The sequence below is a fragment of the Leguminivora glycinivorella genome, chromosome 15, assembly GCF_023078275.1.
Source record: "Leguminivora glycinivorella isolate SPB_JAAS2020 chromosome 15, LegGlyc_1.1, whole genome shotgun sequence".
NCBI classification, from domain to species: Eukaryota; Metazoa; Arthropoda; class Insecta; order Lepidoptera; family Tortricidae; genus Leguminivora; species Leguminivora glycinivorella.
In genome coordinates, this window is record NC_062985.1 from 5,070,274 (window position 1) to 5,093,883 (window position 23,610).

The 23,610-nt window shown below is 37.6% G+C and overlaps 1 protein-coding gene across 1 annotated transcript in view; it reads left to right on the plus strand.

The window, feature by feature from the left end:
* LOC125233919 (hemicentin-2-like) overlaps window positions 1–23,610 on the plus strand; it is a 190,663-nt gene that overhangs the window by 89,872 nt on the left and 77,181 nt on the right. Inside the window, 1 exon segment of the mRNA XM_048140091.1 lies at window positions 2,738–2,919. Coding sequence (XP_047996048.1) covers window positions 2,738–2,919 — 182 coding nt within the window.

Consider the following 23,610-nt stretch of genomic DNA (forward strand, 5'->3'; position numbering starts at 1 on the left):
ACTTGACGGACGGATTCTGTATAAAATGTGTCGTAAAAAGCGGCTGGTCGTTAAAATCGGAGTTGTAATAAACGGATGTACTTTCATACTATCACATACGAAAACCAAATAAATTACGAGGCCTGGTATTGTACTTTAAAAGTGTATCAATTGACATGAATTTTACTTATTGTTTAATGCGTAACGTTCAAATGCTTATGTAGTAAATTAGACAACTGAAATAAACATCATCATTTAATAGACTTTTCCCCTTGTTCATAAACGTACACTAAAGTTATCAGGCCGATAAAGTTCGTTTGTCTCTTTCTATCACACAAATACATCGGACAGGGATAAACGAACTTTATCGGTTTGATAACTTTTTTAGAGTACGTTTATGAATAAGGGGGTCTGACGTTTACAATAACCCTTACGGGGATGTTAAAATCGCTTCCAAATTAAACTAAGCATGACTGTACATATTATATGATATGATATAGGAATAGGACCCATAAATTAGCAGGGACAATAAAAACTACAGATACCAAATTATGTAACAATAGAACACTTTTCTACAATATACTCATCAAAATCGTATTTCACCATTCCAAATTTCAGCAATTCTACGCTGGCATAAAAATTGACATCGTGGAAATTCTCATGAATATATCAAAGAATTCAAAGCTACTCTGAGATATGAACAATGGGCCATACTCTCTTCTTTGATCCGAGTGTACACTTTGTGAGGTGTCGTACTGTGTCAAGACGTAACGAGTATACAGGAGTATAGGTGTTACCACAGAGATATGGGTAGATAAGTTAAATAAGATACGACAGTATAAAGTATTGTTACGAGTAGATAACTGATCTTTTCTAGTCTTTTTCTTTTTAGTCTCCCAAAAGTTTAAATCAAATCAGTCTTTCTTTTCAACAACCACGTTACACACAAAATTATAAACGGCAGATAGAAGCCTCTATACTCCATACACTCTCAATGTTCTGTGATGGAAAAAAAGTGTAGTAAAATATATTAAATTATTTTTTTAATTAATGAGAAAATTCACACCTCCGACAGAATTCGAACCTGGGAGCTTCTAGATTGCCGTTTCAGGCGCTCTGGTCAAATGACGGATTCCATCAATTCTTAAATGTCTTAGGGTGTCAACATCTATTCTTAAGAATGCATCAAAACTTATATGTAGTGTAGGTAGGTATGTAGTAAAGCGCTCGCAGATGTTTATGAAAATTATGAATGATAAAAAAAATGTGCGTGGAAGAAGTGAAACTTCGTAACCCAATATTAAAAACATTCTGTCAAGTGACGGTCACGTTTTTGCGTTTAGTTTCCATCTTTTTACTTGGCATATTCCTGGCATCAGTCTAGAAATTCGAGTGAATTTTGAAAAAAAAAATGGAAACGCTGAGCGTCAAACGTTAACGCTGTCAGTTGGAAGTTGCATAAGAAGTTGTACTTCAATAAGCTAAAATAAGTATATTAGAAGAATAAATCAACGTACCTACTTTCTACATTTACTTAATCTGTGATATCGAAAGGGTGATAAAGGGGGGAGGGTATCAACCGGAAGCCTTTGTTTGCGGCTTATCGGTCCGTGTTTGCGGTACTTAAGCGTGAACGTGTATGAATAAGTGCGGAAAAATCCAAGGTCTCGTGCGGGTAACGATTGGCACTTCGGTATTCCGCAAAAGCAGATATACAGTGTATTTCGTTATTTGGGTAGTGAAACACTGATTCAAACTTTCACGTTTTGACACATATTTAAAATTTCAAACGGGACTTAATCGCGTATTTACTATGTTTTAAACACTAACCTCCGACGTTTCAAGGACGGCATTGTCCCCGTGGTCTCGGTCTCAGTCTGCTCCTTTTAAATTTGGGTAGTGAAGTCAGCTACTAAATCCCGTGTTCCTAAACGAAAACGGTATAAAAAAACTTTCTCTCGCTTTTAAAAATTAAATTTGGTTACGGTATCGGTCCATTGGAATCGCTATTTTTAGACAGGATGGCAACAAAAATACAATAGAGATATTTTTATGTATTTTGTATCAAGACGATTTTATTTTCGGGCTAATTAATATGTTCCTTCATTGAACCGATAAAATCCCTTTCTGAAATGTTTGCCAGCCCTTTGGCATTTTCAATTTCCTTTCAACATTTAGCACGGACCCTCACCTTAATAAAGGAAGACGTAAAATAATTCGATATTGTTCCGGAATGTTAATTTGTTGATGTTTTTAACATTCCTATTGTTTAAAATGAAATAGATAAGAATTAAAATAAGGAAAATGTAGATTTTAAATAATAATAACGCGAAATCGAAATAATTATCAGAGTCTGATACTTACTTCGATTTCGCGGCTGATATCCAGACACTTTATGATTGGGTTTATTTTTAAGTAGTTACCTACGTTTTGTTATTTCTAAGTATTTTTTAAGTTTTATATTGTTATTCTTTCACCAATGTATATAATTGTGATTACCATTGAATAAGACTGAAATACATAACATGACCGTCTGGTCATGCTATGTATTTATACAGAGTGTCTACTCTGTATAGTGGTTAGATCGTTTGCACAAATATTATGTATTATTTATTTATTATCAATCATTTGTAAAATATTGATCGTATTTCGTATGGGCCTATAAGACTAAGCTAATAACATTAAGAAAATTAAGTCAACTTCAATCCCAAAAAACCCTTCTTGCTACTTTTTTAACAAAATATAGTTTTCTTAACAGGCATATCGTCCGGCGGCGGCAGCGTCAGCGACCAGGACTTGTTATTCAACACGACGTCCAGCTACAACGCCACAGAGGGGGTGGAGCCGCACTTCGATAATGCGACGAAACGCGACTACACCGCGGCAGTCGGACAGGCTGCGTATTTGCACTGCCGCGTCAAGAGTTTGGGTGACAGAGCGGTAAGTTTTACGTTTAAGTAATTACATTAGTAGGTAGGTACCTAAGCTTCGCTCGAAGTTCCAAAACTCGAAACTTTACATTTCCCGGGACGTAAAACTATAAGAGTGGACTAAGCTAGATCGAAATTTAACCCCCGAAAACCCCCACATAACAAATTTCAGCAAAATCGTTAGACCGGTTTCCGCCAGTATCCAAGACTTGCTCGTTTGAAGGTATAGATAGATAGATATAGATTCTCTTAAAGGAAAACAGACCCCATACCTTTAAGTGTCACTTTCTAGACAGTAGCGTTTAGCAAGCAGCGTCACAATCATTGAATTGACAAGGCTCAGTAATGTGGGGTCTGTCCAAGATTTTGATCTATGACCACCGTACAAGAAATGTTTCAAAGACATTACTTTTGGATTTTGTTCTGTCTGCGGAGCAGCTTGCAACAAATATCAACAAAGTCATACAAACGTGCTACCACAAAGTACCTGATATATTATTTTAAATTCTTAAGAATATTCCTAAAACGTTTCGCATAACTGTCTTGCGTGGTGCTACTGACACAACAAACGTTTTGATGGTAAACGCAACATGTTCATGATGAATACCTACTAACATCTAAACATAAACTTTATTCAAAAGACCTCGGTACATGTATGTAAAACTAACTTAAAAGTATTAACATAATACTACTCTATAAACTGAAATAGATGCCATACACTAAAGAAAAAGCGATCAAGCCCACTGGTGGCGAAGCCGGGAATCGAACCCGGGTCTCCAGCTAACGCGGCTGACGTGATAAACCGCTACACCACCTCGACCGCCTACTAGTGTCACGCCGTGTCTTGCGTGGGCGACGGTCGCGCGACCATCGCGCGACCGTCGGCGTCGCGTCTCATACTTCCATATCGATAAGGTTTGATTTCGTATGCGTCGCATCGCCGTCGCGCGACCATCGCGCGACCGTCGCCCACGCAAGCCACGGCGTTACTACTTAAAAAAACAAATCAAAAAATATTTAATAAAATTATTTGATTTGTTTCCTACATCGATATACTACTCTATTAAAACTAACATTACTATAAAACTAAACCGTATTCACAAAACTCGTTGCGGGCCCTCTCAGATGCAAAGGTACCCATATTATTACACTCGATGCGTTACCACGCTGAATTGCGATAGACAGCCTTTGAAAATGAAAAAAAAAATGAAAATGAAATATTTATTTTTCAAGTAGGCATATTACAATGCGCATATGAACGTCAAATAAAGCTACGCCGGCTCTAACTCTACGCGCCAGCCTCGAGAAGATTTCAGTCCCCCCTCAGTTGGATCAGAAAAGACCCGGAACGAGGGTCATGGCCTCTCTTGCTGAGCCGCCGCCCCAATTCGACCAAAAAAGCTTTCCCCTCTGAACACCAACACCCCGACGTCTCCTACTAACATTATATTTGCAAGTTTTTGTTTTTTTTATTTTCTTTGTGCATAAAGCATAATACATCTTGTGGTATTAATAATAGAACCTCATTCTCACTCTCTAACGTCTTCGTAGAAACTTTATTTACTTAGTCCGGGTTTCATCATAAGAACATAATCCTGGTATCACACACCAAAAGGATACTTTGCACGGATTTAACACAGTTGTGGTCGGGATTATACTGTATTCGTAATTCCGATATGTAAATTGTTAGGGCGAAAGCTCAAGCGGTTACCGCCGTAGTATTTTATATGTAAAATAGATACTACCAGTCTATTCAAACGTATACTGTATATCAGCAATATTGAATGATTTCATTTAGTTAAAATCAAGGGTGAACAGGCATCTTCCGGGCAGGCTCACTCATCGCAGGCCATGTCTTTGCCTTTGGCTAGTCTTGATTAAGCCCATTTATAATAAAAAAAAAACAGTGCGTGGAGTCCCTCCGCGCGGAAGAAGTATAACATAACCTCAAAAATATTTTGTCAAGTGACCATCACGTTTTTGCGTTTAGTTATATATTTTACATTGTTATTCGCTCACCTTATTGAAAAAAACAAACTTAAACTCATTGCACACTCAATCTAAATATAAAACACACACATTCCAACCAACCATTCCACCATTCAAAACCATTCTGGGCATTCTGTTCTGTCACTGACTGAGTGAATAAGTGAGTGACAGATTGTTACGCGCTGAGTGAGCGGCATATAACGCAACGTAACGCGCTGTCAGTTGGAACAAAAGTTTCACTTCAAAAAAATAGTTCTCGTGTGTCTCGCTTACACTAATACGGGCCTGAGCAAATTGCAGAGTATTTTAATGATATCCTTTACATGTCTTAATGAAATTAGTACTGTTTCGAATTGGCGTCTACGTTGTACGATTGAGAGCTCCATTTTAATGAATCTAGTTTTAATGTAATACCATTAGTTTCTCGCTGTTCGAGCTTGTTCTAAATCTATTGAGATGAAACTTGGTATGCAGATACGTAGAGTTAAAGATTCTAAGAAGGATATCATCCTCCTTGTGTTATCCCGGCATTCGCCGCGGCTCATGGGAGCCTGGGGTCCGCTTTGACAAGGAAGGATTCTGAGAAGGGTATGTGTTTATTTAAGTATTGTAGGTACAGTCACCGTCGCGCTTTTATCACCGCACCTCCCGCCAAAGAAACAAAGTTCATCCAAACCAAACCAAACAAACCAAGAACAAACGGGCCTCTCGCTCGTCTTTGCCCAGAACGTGCAAGTTGTGGAATGACCTACCTTCTGTGTGTCTGTAGTGTTTCCCTTGCACTATGATATGGGGTTCTTCAAGAAGTAGGTATTTAAGGTTCTCAAAGGTCGGCAACGCATGAGTGGCTACCCTGATGTTGCTTATGTCCATGGGCGGCGATGACTGCTTCCCATCAAGCGGATCGCCTGCTCATTTGCTGCCTATTTCATTAAAAAAAGTCTCATAAATTTTTAATAAATTGTCACCCCTCATATCCACATTCTAAATAGGTACATTAGTTATAACGTAGTGTCAATATTAGTATCTAATTATTTCTAGAACGATTTTTAATTGCTGGATTTACTTCGACTAACATGCAATAAAAATATTATGTTCTGTTACAAGCTTCCTCTTCTACTGTTCATAACCTGAATTTACTTATTACATACTTAAAAATGTACTGTACTTGTACACGAATACCTACAAAGTTATACTCCATCAAATAATAAGTAAAAAACCGGCCAAGTGCGAGTCGGGCTCGCGCACAAAGGGTTCCGTAGCAGCAAATATAATAAACTTATTATGTCAATTTATACACCTGCCAAAATTACAGTTAAATCAACCTATCTCAAAAACTATAAGAGATACTTTGATCAAACCAAAAATCGTTGAAAGAGTTAATTAGCATGCATCACCTCTATTTTTTTAGAATTTTATACCCCGTAGTTATAAAAATAGAGGGGGGGGACATACTTTTTACGACTTTGAGAGCTGATATCTCAAAAACCGTTCACTTTAAGAAAAATGTTTTTTAGAAAACTTTATATCATTTTAAAAGACCTTTCCATTGATACCCCACACGGGTATGTACATCGAAAAAAAAATTTTCATCCCTCAGTTACATGTATGGGGGCCCCACCCCCAATTCTTTTTTTTTTTACTATTTAGTGTCATAATTTTGTAGCGGTTCATACAACACATATTCCCATCAAATTTCATCACTGTAGTACTTATAGTTTCCGAGTAAATCGGCTGTGACAGACGGACAGACGGACAGACGGACAGACGGACAGACGGACATGACGAAACTATAAGGGTTCCGTTTTTGCCATTTTGGCTACGGAACCCTAAAAACTAAAAATACTCAAGACATTACTCGACAAAAACTACCACCAACCATAATTAGTCAATCACTCTTACTTTTTCCAAGAAACTGTCCGAAAAATCCCGTATGAAGAAACTTTACACGAAGTGTATAGATAACAAAAGCTATTCATTATTATGAAATACGGTATTTTTGCTGGTGATGAAGGCCGGAGTTTTTCGCGCGGTTTTTGTCGGTCGTGTCTTATTAATGTAACCGGCCTTCGATTTATAAGACTTGACAGGCTTATCTGTTCGATGTGATTTAGAAAAATATCAGATAGTTTGAGGTGTCTGATCTCTAAGCTTAGAGAAACTCGACCTCTAGGTATTTAAAAAAAACATTTTGGATTCTACTGCAGTATTGCAGAGCGATATTGCTGTCAACCGCATTTCTTTCGCAAAATACCTATTAGGTATTAATATTATATTGGGTATTTGGTAGCAATTTGAAGTGGCAGTGGCCAGGCCACATTGCACGCAGAACAGGTGGCCGATGGGGTCGAAAAATGCTGGAGTGGAAACCACGGACTAGCAAGCGCAGCGTAGGACGTCCTCCCACAAGATGGACAGACGACCTGTAAAGGTCGCTGGAAGACGCTGGATGCAGGTCGCTTCCAACCGGTATAAATGGAGGTCCACAGGTGAGGCCTATGTTCAGGCAGTGGACGTCCTATGGCTGATATGATGATGATGATGATATAACTACTAATTGAAACAAATTTATTTACTTTCAATTAGTCTTTTGCGGTGGAGCACTATTCCATTGATAACAGTGTTCTTTCCTTAAAACAAGGTCTGAGCTATCACAGCATTTATAATAGCTATTCTTTATCCAATCCAAATTGATGTTCGCGAGGGGAGGTCACTATAAATCTTCGAAGTGACAGGACTCCCGGGCACGTTTCTGGATTAATCAATAGTTACTCGTACCTTTGCTTCCGAACAACGAACTTGATAACGAACCTCGCTAAGTCACAGAATAATTAATAGTATTGAAGTAAATGGCTTGTGGCCATTCAAACTTTTATATATTTCAAATATTAGGTCTATTTGCTACGCGCTGCCCTCATTGTCGGCTTTTCCATATTAAATTGAATGGTTTCAAATTATAACGACCGCCGCTAGAATTTGGCGAAGAATAGTATTTATGATGAAGGACGATTTCATTTAAAAGATTGACAGTCTTTATACTAAGAATCAATACAAATAAAAAAAAAAAGAATCGTTCCTCCATTTGTACATTTGCGCCACCTATTAAATACTACCATAACTACGTATACTGATGAGTCCTACAATTTTTTTTAATATGTGTATTGGAGTGACATCATATTAAAAAAATAAAGAAATGTGTCATTTGTTCTTAAAATAATTCAAAACACGCAAACATATTGGTGGAAATACGATTTTTGCCAGAGATTTTTAGGGAATAAGGCCTCTTAATTCGTTGTCAGCTGGTGAAAATTTCTGTCAACTACAAATTCTACAAAGCAACTCATGAATCTCATGATATACCTATTTTTTTTAGAAAAATGTCGTACGGTTACACGTGTCAAGAGATTCTTAACTTGAGTCGAATTCATCGTGACTTGTTTCGAATTTCCACTCTCCTGCACTCGTATTGTAATGTGCTAAATTAGTATTATGGTAAAATGTTTTTATTTTATGAAGAGTATAATGCTTTTCTACATATATAATATTACAGATACGAGAATTGGCACCAGAAGTCACAATCTGCTTTATAATATTTTTATTGGCTTTAAAATGTTGACGCCATAAAATGCCCGGTCGCCAATATGCTCGTTATAGTCTGTGAGATGAACGTTGATTTTTCTTCTTTTTGTATACTAGAAACAAAAGGTGGTTTGTTAATTGAGGCTTTCATATTACAATGATTTCTTAATTTTAGTAATTTAAATTAGCTTATATTATATTTAATTTCAAACAAATGGACCATCGTCAGATGTTGAAGTAGTAGTAAAAGTTGTATCAATTTTTTTTTTAACAATTATGGCCGTCACAATATTTACTACCGCAGTAACTGTTCTTCATTTATCATTATTAAATAATCTCCAACACAATTAAGGTTACAACTGACATATGCAATAGCTGAATTGAAATCCATTGACAAGTCAAATCAATATTTTCTCTATCAAAGCAGGACTTCCTTCAAAGGCAGGCATGCATGTGACAGGTTAACGACTACAAAGTGCTCATAGGCTTCAATATCCGTTGAGATATATTTACGGGACGACATATTTTTCCGGCCACATAACATCATTACGAGGGGTGATCCAAAAGTAATGATAACTGAATACTTTTTGCATCGGATTAAAATAAATAGGTATGCCGTTACTGTCCACAAAGACTCCTTAGTAAATAAAAAAAAATAAAAATAAAAAATATGTATCTGTCAGAGAGTTGCATTTGTTTTTTCACGAGCAGTCGGAACAATATCGCAAAAATGGAGAAAACTGAGGTGAGAGCGGTTATTAAATACTTCTGTTTGAAAAAAATGTGTACTAAAGATATATACGCTGAATTAGTGGGAACACTGGGGAGTCCGCTCCGCCGTATTCTACAGTGGCACGCTGGTCAAAGGAGTTTAACTTGGGAAGAACATCCACTCAAGATGAACACCGCGAAGGCCGTCCATCTGTCGCCCTTACTGGAGAAAACGTAAAAAAAATTAATGATCTCGTTTTAACAGATAGAAGGATGACTATCAGGCATCTAGTTGAGCTCACAGGCATCTCGTATGGCAGCATTCAAAGAATCTTAACTGATGAATTACATATGAAAAAAGTCTCCGCTCGTTGGGTGCCTAGAATGTTAACGGCTGAACAAAATAAAATACGTTGTGAGATTTCGAAGTCTAATCTTGAAAAATTTCAAACTGATCCCGAAACATTTTTGCGTCGGTTTGTAACCATGGACGAGTCTTGGATCCATCATTTCGATCCTGAGACCAAACAGCAATCCATGACCTGGAAGCGAGCGTCGTCCCCTACACCGAAGAAATTCAAGGTAGCAAGCTCCGCTGGTAAGGTCATGGCTTCAGTACATGTTTGTATGGGAAAATCGACATGTGAAAGTCATGATTGTTGACACCTACTGTCACTTCTGCTGGGATATATTTCGATTTTATATGCACTAGGTTTGCACTACTTTTACTTTTACATTCGCCGACTATGATTGCATATTAAAGTTAGAATCCCAAATTGGAAGCGCTCGTTTCTATTTTGGCATTTTAGCTCCCGTTGCATCTTAAACGTGAAGTTCGGATGCATACTGCATCCTAAAAGCGCAACGTTCATTATACTGCATAAACCATAATCTTTATAAGAGTAGGTACGAAAAAAGGAAGTACGAAACGAGTGGCGATAAATTGAAACATGACCAGAGAGAGTGTTTCAAATCGACACGAGTTACGAATTTCCTTTTCGCACGTAAGACATTTTTCAGTACAGATGGCCCTCCGAAGTTTCGACCTGACACGAAATGAACCACAACTCGCACAAAAAGCACCATTTGTACCGAAAATTGACATTTTTACATTGGTTGCAACGGGTTACCTTCATCTTGCAGAATAATTTTGGTTAGAAACACACTTCGCATAACATGCTTCGCAGAAAAATATTCGGCCGAGTGGTAATTTTCCAGAAAACTTAGTTGACATTATTATTACCACGCATACGATATATTTGGCAGAATATTATTTCACAGAACATTACTTTGGCCGACTTTGATTTAGCATATTTTTATATACCGTAATAATCGTATAGCATACTATTACAAGAGCAGAATTATGACACGCTATCGAAAAGGAAATACTGTCTCAAAGCCCCCGTTAGGTACGACGACGAGCGAAGCGAGGAGGAGTGTTAGATATCTTGCATCCCCAACATATCTGACTCGCTATCAAAAAGCAAATTGCAACATACTGCCGCCTAAATATTATGCACAAATATTATCTGCGAAAGTACTATTCGACTAGAAGACTATTATGCTCATCAACATTATGCCAACGTACGATTCGGTATTATAAAAATCTGCGAAATGATTTATGCCAAAGCATATTTGCGTAAGGTATTTCTGCCAAACGTGACTTCTGCCAAGAACTATTATGCAAATCAAATATAAGCGAAAAAAGTTTCTGCAAGATAATAGTGAACCGTTGCAACATTACAAACATGATATTGCTCCCCACCTTCTCAAAGACATTGCCTTGAATATGATGTTTGCAACAAATGCCACCAGCAGTAGTTTTGCACTGCAAAACTGCTATAAATAGTACCTACAATATAATGCTAATGAATTCTGACGTCACATTAAAATTTAGGATCTTATATTTTGTGACCGCGTCCACGAGTTTAAATAATTCGTCGCTCGGACTATTAATTCACGGAATGTGTATGGAATTCAGTTCAGCGTGATACAAAGTGTCGTAAAGTTACTGAGAGTGGCACTTGTTTCACAGTTTTCACACGCTCTGCCAATTTCATTTCGGCAGGCAGTTTATAGTTGCCAAAGTTCATGTGAATGGGGTTATGTAGTCGATCAGCATTTATTTATGGATAGTATTGTGCCTCTGTTTGGTGGTTGTGAAATACACAACTCTCTTTCTTATAAGATTTTTGAATGATTTTTTTTATTTTTATTTTTTTTTGTTGGGAAACAAACAGCTTACAATTTTACAGAGGTTACATGACTAATATACATGAGCCAAAACAGTTTTCACTAATTGAATAATGCAGAATTGCTCGAAGGGTACTTAATTTAAATTATTACTATTACTAAGTATATTAACAATTAGCGTGGGGAAAAAATGAAAAGAAACAAAAACATATGAGCATCGAAGTAAAGCAACAACATAGATTTGATGTACTCGTATCTATCCATCAGATCTACTCATGAAAATGATGATTCACGATTATTTTCATTAGACTTATATTGACCGGCATATAGACCGTGATTACCTTTTTGATTTTTGTCGAGCTTTTACATGCATCATGATCACGGAAAACTGAAGAAGGGGGGTAGGTGAAAGTGAACGCAGCCGACGCTCGTGAAGGAGGGTAGATCGCGCGCTGTCTACGCAACTTTGACATCCACCCGCCTTTTTCAGTTTTCAGGTTATGGAATCAATAGTGTTGTGGGCGAAGGGTTAGATTCGAAACCTGTCACAGCAATATCAAAATGTAGCTTTATTTCAACTAAGTTTAGTCGCTACTTATTCCAAGTTTTGTTTGTTTTTCGCATTTTTTGTAACTTGTTTTGTGAGCCAAATAAATAAAAAAAATCCATTCACACATTCAGTCGCTCATTTACAGATTTGTTTGCGATGTACCGATCTGTGGCTCTTATCATTCACCTAAACTTTACAATGCAGCTGCTTATATCTGTCACAAATAAATAGGTATTTATTTTATACACCTGCGCCCACTGTAGGCATATGAGTACATTTCAGTGGCGTGGCGTGAAAATTTTTGTTGATAAAGCCGGAGTTTTGTATGAACTTCTACAGATACTGGAGAATTTTAGGGAACCCGTAGGGAATCGAGTTGTATCGATCGACGCCCCGCCACTAGTGCATTTCTATGTGACGTGGTAGCGGAGTAGCTATGCGGGTTAAGGCGCTCAAGCCTTCAATTATATGCAGCGGCGGCCATCGCAACCCGTCCGGAACAAGTGTGTTTGCTTCGACAAGTTTCAGCCCGCATGTTTTGTAGATATAAAGCCTGACCAAACTAAGTTAGCAGCGATTTTAATACAACTAACAACTAACTAACTCACTTTCAACTTGAAACTTATTTTCTTGTCTTTTGTAACACTGACGTCGTCGGCAGTGACGCTATCGAATTCATCTCAGTATTCAAAGTACATGTAATCTTCAAAGTCATTGATTCATTTAGTAAGTAACTAAAATTGTATAAATCAAGACTCGAGCCATAACATTGAAAAAATCGGAGTCAGAGTCTCGTTATTATTGAGTTAGGTAATTAAGTTCTCGGAATTTTTACACATAGTTATTTAAGTGTATTTTTAACACTTAAAAACGCTTCAGTTTCTTTTAAAACTTTCAGCAACATAGTTATAAAATACAACCTGTGACAGTAAAGGTGTTTACAGTACTTACATGTTTCTCTGCGACATGGTACCATTACCATCACACCTCAGACACTCGCGATCAAATATATGAATGAAACGCATTGCTTCGCACACAATCTAAGCTCGTGTAGGCTCGTATACACGAGACACGCTTAGACTGTGTGCATAGGAACGCGTTTCTTTCTTTCGGTACCACGCTTGTGTGAGTGAGTGGTCGACTGGGTCGCCTTCTTGATATGCAATAACTGTGGGGTAACCAAACAGGCAGTGACCATACAATAAAAATTAGTCCTCGCGCTTTGTTCACATATTAAAACAGATATAAATTGATTGGCAATTAGCATCAAATAGTTAACAACCAAATAGCGTAGCAATCAGCAACGTAGGCTTCGTCAAGCGGGTACAACCATAAATCAGCAATGGGCGTCGTCCTTACACATATAATAAAGCTATCCGCAACACATATTTAAAGTCATTTACAGGTCGTACGCGATTAATTAACATTATTTTACCGTTTTTTCCAACGTTTCGCCCAGGTTGCACTGGTCGCGGAAGAAACGCTTGAAATAAGAAAAAAACTTGGATAAAAGGTAAAATAATGTTAATTAATTGCGTATGACCTTTGAGTGACATTAAATAAGTGACCATACTGTACGATAATATCATAGTGTACTCGTATTTATTTACGGGAGCTCGTACCGTTTTGAGCCAATTACACGCAACGAGCCAGTGAAACTCGGCCGGCCATGAGTGTTTGCTCGGACAAGTTTTAGCCCGCATGTTTTGTACAAATAAACATGTGTAAGTATGTCAAAGGAACAGCTAAGACTGCCAAGGGTTCGTTCAAATATAGCCTTCTAATAGGTACTGGACCCATAAATATAAGTTCTATAACATAATAGTGGTTAACACAAAACACTTTTTAGATTGGCGGGGCGGGGTCTTAAAGCAATCAATTTTCACATAAATAAACAAGGACTATGTCCTCTTCCTAGCAAGATTTCTTGGTCATCCCGGAGACATGAAACAAATTATGCGTTTCCCTATATACCCTTCAAACGGCAATGAAAAGATGTTTCACTCAGATATCGGCCTTAGGCCATTGAAATTCGGATTTAGTAGGTGTGTTTGCTTAGACTCATTTAACCTCCTTTACGTTGGATACATTTAAACCCCTAGGGAGCCTCATGTTTTGACAGTGGGGAGCTTCAACATTTTGGAGCAAGATATTACCTAAGTATATATTTAGTTGAGAATTTATCATACTTATATCTCAACTGCGATGTGGTTAAGACGATACGATACAGGTCAATTCTCCATACAAACGCTCTCGACTATTTCCTCCCTGGTTTTTGAAGAGAGCAATGATTTTTTCAACACAGATTATTATTATTTTTATCTGTGTCCGAACCGTTTTGACTTTTTTGCTATTTTATTTTAAAAGATGCTAGAGCTAATCAACAATTTCTAAAACGACCTTTTTCAATATGGCTCAAAAATAGGTGTGATACTCAAGATCGGTAACAATTAGCCAAAAAATCTAAACGGTCCGACACAGATTATTTCATTGTTATTTTTTAACTGAAATTCCCAAATTGAAAGGGGGACTCCTTTCCATTTTAGCATTTTCGCTCCCGTAGCGTCTTAAATGTGCTATCAATAACAAGGGTAGTCTATTGTTAAACGTAACATTAGTGAAGATCTTTTGCATAATATATATATCAAGTAATTTCGAAGAAAATGGCAGTGTTGGGTAAAAACATGAATCGCGGAAGTGTTTGCATTACGTTGCGGTTCAAATCATTTTTTACGGGTAAAAATTTAATATAAATTCTACGTACAAGTTCTTTAATGACATTTCTTATGTTCTGTAGAGTTAGCATCACAAAATAGCGTATCAAATAAACGTCAGAAGTAACTACTATTATGTAACCGTTAAACAAAAAGAGATGTGTATATCTTCTTCTTCTTCAACCTACCTAGCGTTTTTCCGGCCTAGCGCCAGGGTCTGCTTTCCTGCCCAGTCTTCTCCACTTTGCCGGTCTTCGGCGTCTTTCTGAGGTGTGAGATGGTTCTCTTCCATATCCGCTGTCACGGCATCTAGTCAGTCATCTGTTATCCCTCATCAGGGACATAGGGCTCTTCGAAGGGATTTCCATTTTCGATCTCCTTCAGCTCCGCCCAGTCAAGGCAACTGATACCGCCTCTTTTTCCATGTATGTGAATGTAATGTCTGTTATAAATCTTTGTTGTCTTTTGTATACTTTCTTTTTTGCTATTTTTTATTATTATTGTATTCTTAAATTGTTACCTGTCGTGATTGTTTTCACCAAAAGGCATCATCGGAAGACCAGCGCTGGAAGTCGCCAGCAACATGCTGAGATGAGACCATTTCGTGGCACTTTTCTCTCTTAGCCTTTTGTGTGGATGTATGATTATTTGTTTGTGTGTCGGTAATTTTTGTGTAAGTATATTATATTGTTATCGTCGTTGTTAAGTGCTTACGAATAAAAATATTTCTATTCTATTCTATACGTAGAAAAAAAAACAATTCAACTTTGACTTTTCTACTAACCACCGTTAAGATTGAACACCCTGTATGCAGAAGGTTCAATAAAGTAGCTTTTAGCCCGCTATACAATACGATCAACGCTAACCCTCGCAATTCGGCGGGACCGAGTGCGTTCGCTTGGACAAGTTTAAGCCCTTGTGTTTTGCAGTAATAAGAATTTGCATGTCAAAGGGAAGTCAGATCCCGTTTTGAATATAGATATCACTTATATAAGCTGTTTACCCTTGTCCTTCTGTTCTTAAATGCTGAGAATAAAGGAGCTATATTTCCGGTACCTTCTTTAAAATAATATTTAGAAGGAAAGGTTAAAGGGAGAAGAAGTCGAGGAAGACCCATGAATAGTTTGTTGACCAGCTCAAGGCCGCTGTCATGTCGTATCAAGAACTAATGAGGAAAGCGGAGAATAGAAAATAAGCGGAGTATTGAAATAAGCCATGGCTTCACCGACAAGAGCTACACAGCTCTCAACACTAAACTTTCTGGGGCCCATTTCTCGAAGCTACAAGTTACAACTTACAAGTGGTTGTCAATTTCTAAAAAAAGATAAGGTAATGTGTTAAAAAAATGTCTTAAGTTTAGTATTTTTATTATTTAACTGGTATATTTATAAATAGGTATACATGGCACGAAAATGTACGAAATAATTTGACATTGACCGTTTCCCCCTATCATGAACTGGGGGGTTACCATGAAGTGCTAAAGCCGTTCAGTTTAGGTGGAGAGAAAGGGACGAAGCTATAGCAGTTCCATAGCTTCGTCCCTCTTTCTCAACCTAAACTGAACGGCTTTAGCACTTCATGGTAGCCCCCCTGATATACCTACTGATCCATCCTTTACTGGAACTATTTCGCCGCATTTTCAAGCCCCTATTTGAGATTTAGACCAAAACGCAGAACTTTTCGTCATCCAGTAGGCTATAATTACATACTTAAAATCCAAAATTTCCAGTCCGTAGGTCATTTAGTTCCGAAGTTAAGTGAAAGCATAGTTTCGCATTTATAACACTCACTCACTCATGATAATCAGAATAGAAGTAGTACTTCCCATGAACTCAACGGCCAAGTCACACAACATTAACTATAATAATAAACAAATCGCAGTAAGGAACCTTAGACTTGGCACGACTTTGTTTAGATTTCATTACTTTTTAGAAATAAACAAGCAGCTCCGTCGAGACTTGGCTAGTTTTTTAGAGAATGTTTTTGGTGGGATTTAATTTTGGCTTTCAACATACTACTATACTACATGTTTCGTGTCCCATTTAGGTAGGTAGGTACTTACTCTCAACACATTAAACATTAAACTGAAAAGCAATAGAAGACGCGCACGTATTTCAACTGAAAAATATATTGTAATGTGAGCCAACACTTAAGCCTCTAAGGCCCACTTGCACCAACCACTTAACTCAGGGTTAGTGGTTAACCCTCGGGTTAACCCTCCATTATCGTTGGTGCAAGTGGCCCTAAAATTACCAATCGACGTACAGTCAGCAACCAAGCTGTGAATACAATGTACAGCAAAGACATAATATATATTATATAACTCCGTATAGACAGATAAAGTCTAAGAAAAAAACGTACCTCAGTACCATACAGAAAAAGGTACGGTGGCCTAGATGGCATTACACATTTGGGGTACACTCAGCTAGATGGCACTAATAATAATATTTGACATTTTAACACATAACAAGCTAAGAATATGGGCCAAATTGTCAAAACTTCATCAAAAGTTTTAAGTCTGTGTCAAGAGATGGCAGTCTATGCACTGTGATTACATCTTTTACTTCGACAGTAACAGAACTCTCTATAATACTCGATCCTCTTTGATGTAGGTAACTAGGTACAGGCAATAAAGTTCTGTATGATATATTTTTAGTCCTTTGGCTGTATTTATAGCTTTGTTGCTGACTGTACAAGACTACTAAAATCGAAATCGCTTGCCATCATCTATTGAACGAATTGAACACGCAAGCATGAAGAAACATGAATCGTGATTTATTCATAACACCGCGTAAACCCAAAGGATTAACAGCCATATTTTACGAATCTCTGTATAAATGAAAATCAACGCATTTCCTGTTGTACTCGTGAATATACAGGGTGTAATTTTTATAACCGTCAAAAAAATTATACAACATCACGTGTTATTCAATTCAATTCAATTCAATTCAAAACCTTTAATGTCATAAACAACACATGTCAAAAATACAAAAATAATAATACAATAAATAAGGAATTTAAATAATCTTAAACAACTTAGTCAAAAAATAATGATAAATTCAAATACTAACCATTATTATATATATAAAAAAAATATTATATTTCGTTATATCTTAGCTAGGGTTTACCGTTTTCGTTTTGTCTCAGTAGCGCGTGCGCTCACGCCGCTGCTTAACAGTGACATCACGTGTAAAGCGATGTTATTGGGCGATTCAGGCCAATTTTTTCACAGTGAAGCACCGCTACGCGCTTCAAATCCATAAGTTACGGAAAATTTTGGATAATGTAAGGTTCTGTTAGTGGTTCTGGGTTATGACAGCTATAAGATGATTTTAATTATTGTCAGTTATGAAAATACATCCTGTATACAATAATAAAGCCACACCAGTGTTCTAGCATGAAAGCCAAAAGCTGCGGGAATCCCGACCAAACTCGGTTGAATACACACGATACGTGCAAATACGAACAGATTATCTCAAAATTAACTCTGCATTTACATAGTAAGCCCTTAAACTCTTCGTCGGGGTACGTAGCCAAATGCACGAACGCTTACGATGATATCGTTTTCGTAGCTGAGTTTTTTTTTTCGCCACTTTTATGAAATGTTATTTTTTTGAAAAAAAAAAATGCTATTTCTACTCAGAATCACTAGCTTTTTAAATCCTAGTAGTTAAAAAAATTGTCCCGTACATTTTTTTATTATTTTGTTACCATTTTCCGTACATGTTGTGTGGGATAACAAAAGAGGAAAGTAACAAAAATGTATGTAAACTCTGGGACACTTTTTGTCTCTCAGTGAGATTGAAAGTACTCGTGATTCTGAGTACAATTGACCTAAAATTCCCTAAAAAAATCAAATTCAAAAAATGGCAAAAAAAAAAGAAATCCTCAGCTACCTATCTGTATTCGCGCAATAGAAGCAGACTGCGTTTCGAACGGCGTGTAGCGTCAACGATTGACATTTCGGCTAGGCCAACGGATCGGTGGGAGGGAGGGGCTTAAATAACTTGATAATGTTTGTAATACGTTCTTATATGAAGGATGTGGTTGATATTATGCTGTCTTAGGGTTTTAATTAAGTTGGAAGGAGTTATTTAAGACTGTAGAGACAAGGAAACTTTTTCTGCAAAAATTTTCTGATTTTGCACGAGAAAATTTATTTCTTCGTCTTTTTAGGGTTCCGTGCCGATAAGGCACAAAAGGAACCCTTATGGTACGCCTCTGTCCGTCTGTCTGTCACGTTACTAAATATCTCGAGAACTGCTTATACTATAGCTTTGAGGAATAGGTAGGTACTTATATTACTTAGGTCAAGATATTGGAAAGTCTCCCTTCATTTGTCTTGATTAAAACATGATTTAAATTAATATACGATTTGTTAATATACGATCTTTTATTAGTCTCATGTTTAATATAAGAAGAAGGGGAAGCGCTGGTAGCCTAGCGGTAAGTACGTGCGACTTTCGTTCCGGAGGTCGCGGGTTCGAACCCCGGCTCGCATCAATGAGTTTTTGGGAATTCGTCAAAGATATTGAGATTGGAAGCTGCACCCTCCTAGAGGCTAAAAAGAAATTGCAAGTTCTTCTGTTAACTTGGGATTACGATAAAACCGAATCAAACTTCATGTAATATCGTAATATCTTGGCTTGGACGCTTTTTACACACATATATGCATATTAACATACACACAAACTCACACACATACAACGCTCGCACGCGCACGCACACGCACACACACACACACACACACACACACACACACACACACACACACACACACACACACACACACACACACACACACACACACACACACACACACACACACACACACACACACACACACACACATTCATTCCCCTTTCTGCACTTCACATACGCGTAGTTACATAGGTACTGCAATGTAATTTAAGTTAAATAGTTTAATACTAGTTTAATATTAACTAGAATAGTTTTAAAATTAATTAGAATAGGTACTTTTTGTTTGCATTGTTTCAAACCTAAGCCGCATGGCCTGTTAATCCGTAATTGCTTGGTTTCCACGGGACAGGCTTCGCCTAGTGTGGGACCATAGAACTAATTGTCTGTAAATCTTTATGTTAAATAAATATTTCATTTCATTTCATTTCATTTCATTTATGTGCGAAATGTCATGCCAGTCGCTTTTCGGTGAAGGAAAACATCGTGAGGAAACCGGACTAATTCCAATAAGGTCTAGTTTACCCTTCAGGTTAGAAGGTTAAATGGCAGTCGCATTCGTAAAAACTAGTGGCTACGCCAAATCTTTGGGTTAGTTGGCAAAGTGGACTCCAGGCTACATGAGCCGTGGCAAATTCCGGGATAACGCAAGGAGTCCGTCCCCATTCTACCATCGGACTCTTAGACGCACGGCCGGTCTCCATCCTTACTTGGTAGATATTCCACGAACCGCTTTGCTTCTTCTTTTCTTATGCGCACTGCCAAGGAGTGGAATTCCTTGCCGGCGGCTATACTTCCGAGCTCATGTAACCCGGCAACCTTCAAATCAAGAGTGAACAAGCATCTTCTGGGCGAGCTCACTCCATCGTAGGCCACGTCTTTGCCTTTGGCTAGTCTGTGGCCAAGAGTAATCCCATTTATAATTTAAAAAAAAAATGTTTCATGTTCAATATGTTCCTAATACTATTAATACACTAATAAAGAGCCAGTGAGGCGGAAAAGTATTAATGGTATCGAAAGAAAAGTAATAAAATGTCACCAATGGCGTTCTCGGGGAAACATAAATATTGCTCGATGTCAAAACAAATCAATACAGCTCTGATAATCAGAAAGCAAAACGATTTATGTGAGAGGATAAAAAGCTGTTAGGTAAATGTTTGTTGGTACTTTTGGAAATCTAAAAAGAAATAAATTGGCTGTTAAATCAGTTAATCAGTTATTTATTCGTGATAATTGAGTAATTCCCGAATAGTTTGTACATTTGAAGGATCACGTCTCCGATTTTGATAAAAATTTACCAGATTTATATACATATTCGGTAACAAAAAAAGAAAGTTTGATACAAACAACCTAGGACATTTTGGGAAACCTAGTGGATCTTGCTCAGCATCATGGACTCTATCAGCTTACCAATTTTTATCAAAATCGGAGACGTGATCCAAATGTACAAACTATTCGAGAATTGCTGAATTACAAACATATACAAGTACAAAAACAGAAACAACAATTTAAAAAATTAAAACATAATATAAGTTACCATTACACAAATGTATTTAAATACTTCACTATCTGAAGGCGAACCTTCGTTGAACTGGCAATGATAATTATAATAAACGCTTCCATGCATATTCCATAAACAATTAAATTTGTGTCAAAGTTCGCTGAGCAACACATAATGTCCCATGCCTGCTAAACGGCCACATCTCAAAATTTTAGAATTTTTATATTTTTGAAAATTTGATTTCAGAATCATTCAAATTCCCAACTTAATGCGAAAAAAATAAGTCTCCTTTAAAACTTTTTAGAAGATGCATTATGACCACACCTTTTTTATACCATTTATTTTTTATTTATTTATTTATTTACACAAAGAAAATTACACAGTATGACAGTAAATAAAACTAAAGCACCGTGAATTTTAAATAAACATTACAACAAGTAACACCAAATAAAATATTAAACAGCAAAATCAAAATATTAAACAGCAAAACATGTCGGTGGCAGACAGGTATACGGTTTTTTTTTTTGATGGAAAGCGGTCACCGCAACCAATGGACGACTGCAACTCAAGGTGTGTCACATGCTCTTTACCGACCCATTAGAAACGTGTACGCTGTTTTTTTGATGAACACCATACTGTAGTAGTTCACAAAAAATAACAAAAAAAATCCTGCAATATATATATATGTTATAAATGGGAACGTGTGTGTGTCTGTTTCTCGGGCACACCTATTTAAATTACAATTTTACGCTAGCTTACTTTCTTTGCGGAGTGCCTTTCTGGCCATCCACACGCCACACGAATGGCAGTGATTTCCGAACGCCGTGTCTTGCGTGGGCGACGGCCGCGCGACCGTCGCTGTCGCGTCTCATGCTTCCATATCGATAAGGTTTGATTTCGTATGCGTCGCATCGCCGTCGCGCGACCATCGCGCGTCCGTCGCCCACGCAAGCCACGACGTAAGCCGTGTGAATCAATCTGAAAAATAAAACTCAATGAGAAGTATATCGCTGCCAATTCTAATTAGAAATCCATACTAATATTATAAATGGGAAAGTGTGTGTGTCTGTTTGTTTGTCCGTCTTTCACTGCAAAATGGAGCGACGAATTGACGTGATTTTTTAGGTGGAGATAGTTGAAGGGATGGAGAGTGACATAGGCTACTTTTTGTCTGTTTCTAACGCAAGCAAAGCTGCAGGCAAAAGGTGACACTAGATTGAAGCAGTATATTGTCCTTCGGGAAGCCCGTTTAAGGAACAAACAAAGCCTAAATATACAATGGTCAACCCAATTAGACCTATTTTACTGTCGCACAACATATGTCAAAACTTTGACACGCGATTTCTCAAAAAAATGTTTTTTTAAGATCGACCCGTAAAAATGTGTGCACCGTGCTTAAACAACCTCGTATCTCAGGTTACAGCCAGCAAAGTGACCTTATTCACGTGAAACAGAATTCATGTTACTCCTTATGGATTCGATTTTAGAAAACGCGCATTGGAAGTATATTTGTTGGGATCACGCAACGTTGAACATTCGACGAACGCATACATTGTGGCGAATGGCTGCGGTAAATACATCTCGTGAGGTCGAAATTTCAATGTAATATTTGGAATGTAGGTCAAAATCACATATAGGAAGGAGATCGGACATGACGGGCAATTTTTAACCCTCGACGGGGCGTTATAAGTTTGACGTGTCTGTCTGCCTGTTTGTCTGTATGTCTGTGTGTGTGTCTTTCTGTGGCATCGCAGCTCCCGAACGGATGAACCGATTTAGATTTAGTTTTTTTGTCTGAAAGCTGAGTTAATCGGGAGTGTTCTTATTTTAGCCATGTTTCATGAAAATCGGTCTAATATGTCGCGGTCGGGGGTTTTTCAAAATTTTAATTTTGTGGTTAGGTCATTATTGAATACGACTGTCGCAAATTCTTGATCCTACACACACTTGTAGATTATACGCACATAATTTCCATGCCTGTGTACATGCGAACGATCAGTGTAAATCAAAATACATTTTCTTCTAGACTGTATGTCTATAGGAATAGGTACTTTTAGGGACTCGCAAACACACTAAAATATGTAATTAGGAACCTAAAACCACTGCTAGGTTATGTATAGGAGCTGGGGTGGTTTAAGCAGTTAGTTTAGTTAGTTTTATTGGGCATTTTCCGCAAATCGACAACCATTGTGCCTATTTTGCGTGAAATAGACGAGGTAGCACTACTCTAGCCACCCCAGCTCCTCCACAAATCCTAGCAGAGTTTTCAGGTTGCTAAATACCTCTTTCTGTATTCGGCGTACCTAAGTATTTGTTCCTATATACTTCTACCTGTTTACACTCCAGAAGAAAGTGTTTGGTGGTTTCTTCTGCTTCCATGCACGCTCTGCACATGGGGCTATCGGTTATACCTGTTATTGAGGTGTTTGTTCAGTGTGTTGTGTCCTGTAATTAATTCTACTAGTTTGCGCAGTTGCCGTCTGGGTGTTCTGAGTAAGATTTTTGTGAGGTGGTTAAAGCAGGAGATACCTTTTTTTTATACCACGTCGGTGGCAAAAAGGTAGACAGTCCGCCTGATGGAAAGCGGTCACCGTAACCTCCTGTACCTAGTATACCTCGTTTTATCAGGCAAAATAGACACAGTGCTTGTAGACTGGCAGAAAATGACCAATAAAACTAACTATTAGGTCAAATTGGTCAAAATATAAGTATATTTAGCTGAAAATCAACATTGTTACAAAGTTCTCAAAATTACCGAAATTTCAT